The sequence below is a fragment of the Sinocyclocheilus grahami genome, unplaced genomic scaffold, assembly GCF_001515645.1.
Source record: "Sinocyclocheilus grahami isolate Dianchi unplaced genomic scaffold, SAMN03320097.WGS_v1.1 scaffold2953.1, whole genome shotgun sequence".
In the NCBI taxonomy this organism is placed as follows: Eukaryota; Metazoa; Chordata; class Actinopteri; order Cypriniformes; family Cyprinidae; genus Sinocyclocheilus; species Sinocyclocheilus grahami.
Genome location: NW_015508126.1, coordinates 26,259 through 27,535, shown reverse-complemented (window position 1 = coordinate 27,535; position 1,277 = coordinate 26,259). Strand labels below are relative to the sequence as shown.

The 1,277-nt window shown below is 43.4% G+C and overlaps 1 protein-coding gene across 1 annotated transcript in view; it reads left to right on the top strand.

Moving 5' to 3' along the window:
* The window catches only part of LOC107575854 (low-density lipoprotein receptor-like), a 13,454-nt gene that overhangs the window by 8,964 nt on the left and 3,213 nt on the right, over nt 1-1,277 (top strand). Inside the window, exons 13-15 of the mRNA XM_016262177.1 lie at nt 134-343; nt 450-713; nt 788-1,003. Of these exons, the coding sequence (XP_016117663.1) occupies nt 134-343; nt 450-713; nt 788-1,003 (690 nt within the window). The remainder of the gene's footprint in view (nt 1-133; nt 344-449; nt 714-787; nt 1,004-1,277) is intronic.

The window sequence follows — 1,277 nt, the reverse complement described above, 5'->3', positions numbered from 1 at the left end:
TTGGTATCGGTTATAAAATATCAATATCGGTCGATCACTAATTTTTTTTTTGCCCTGTCTGATGCCGACACTGTATTTATTTGTTATATTAACATATATTGATCAATGCTCTATTCGTATTTTCTCTGCACAGCTAAGACTAACAGAGGGGAAGTAAACGTGGTGCCAGTGAACAAAGCAAGCTCAGGTTTTGCACCGTCTCAGCCTCCAGTCTGTACAAGTCCATCTATTATGTGTCCAGGAGCATCACTGTGCATTTCCCAGACTCAGCTGTGTGACGGGAGCAGAGATTGTCCTGATGGTTCTGATGAAGGCTCATGCATTGACACTTGTGCAAAACGTGGTAAAGTACTTTAACCTCAGTGTCAATTACCTTGATTTTATTTTTGCTGTTGCAAACACAAAGTAAATAGCTGACATCTTTAACATCTAAACCGGTGCTTTGCTAGGTGACTTCCTGTGTAAGGATGGAAGTAAATGTGTGGAGAGGGATCTGGTGTGTGACGGCCGCTCTCACTGCATTGACGGGTCAGATGAGATGGGATGTCCCACCACTGCTTCTGAAACGGTCTCAGCACCATTCAGGTGTCGTGTGGGCTCTAAACCCTGTAAGGACGGACGTGAGTGTGTGCTGTACAGTCATGTGTGTGATGGAGAGATGGACTGTAAAGATGGATCAGATGAACAGGACTGTGAATATCGGTGTAAAGCAGGTAAAACTCATATAACTGATCCCTGACTGTCTTATGTAACTCAAACGAGTGTCACTGACAATGTTTCCTCACAGATCAGTTCCAGTGCGCTCATGGGAGGATGTGTATCGACAGAAAGCAGGTGTGTGACGGCACACCTCAGTGTCAGGATCGCTCTGATGAACTGGACTGTTTCAGTCGCTCGCACGAATGCAAACATCAGTGTGATGATAAAACTCGCTGCATCCCAGAGAGCTTCCTCTGTGACGGAGAGAAAGACTGTGTGGACGCCACTGATGAAGCCAACTGCTGTGAGTGTTTGTTTGTTTTGTTTTTTTTCGATTTTTGTAAATTTTATTAAAAAAAATTATGGTGCTACGGTGTGTTACTGTGAAAATCATCCTTGAAACGCCTAACATTACGGTTTCCTATGGTATAAATCTGGAATAGGTGAAAGTATTGTCATCAAAAAATTACAGGTGTACCTTTAAAGTGGCCATTAGGGATGCTCCGATCAGGATTTTTGCAGCCAATACTGATTACCGATTTCTTGTCATGGTGATCGGCCGATTCTGATGCTTCAAG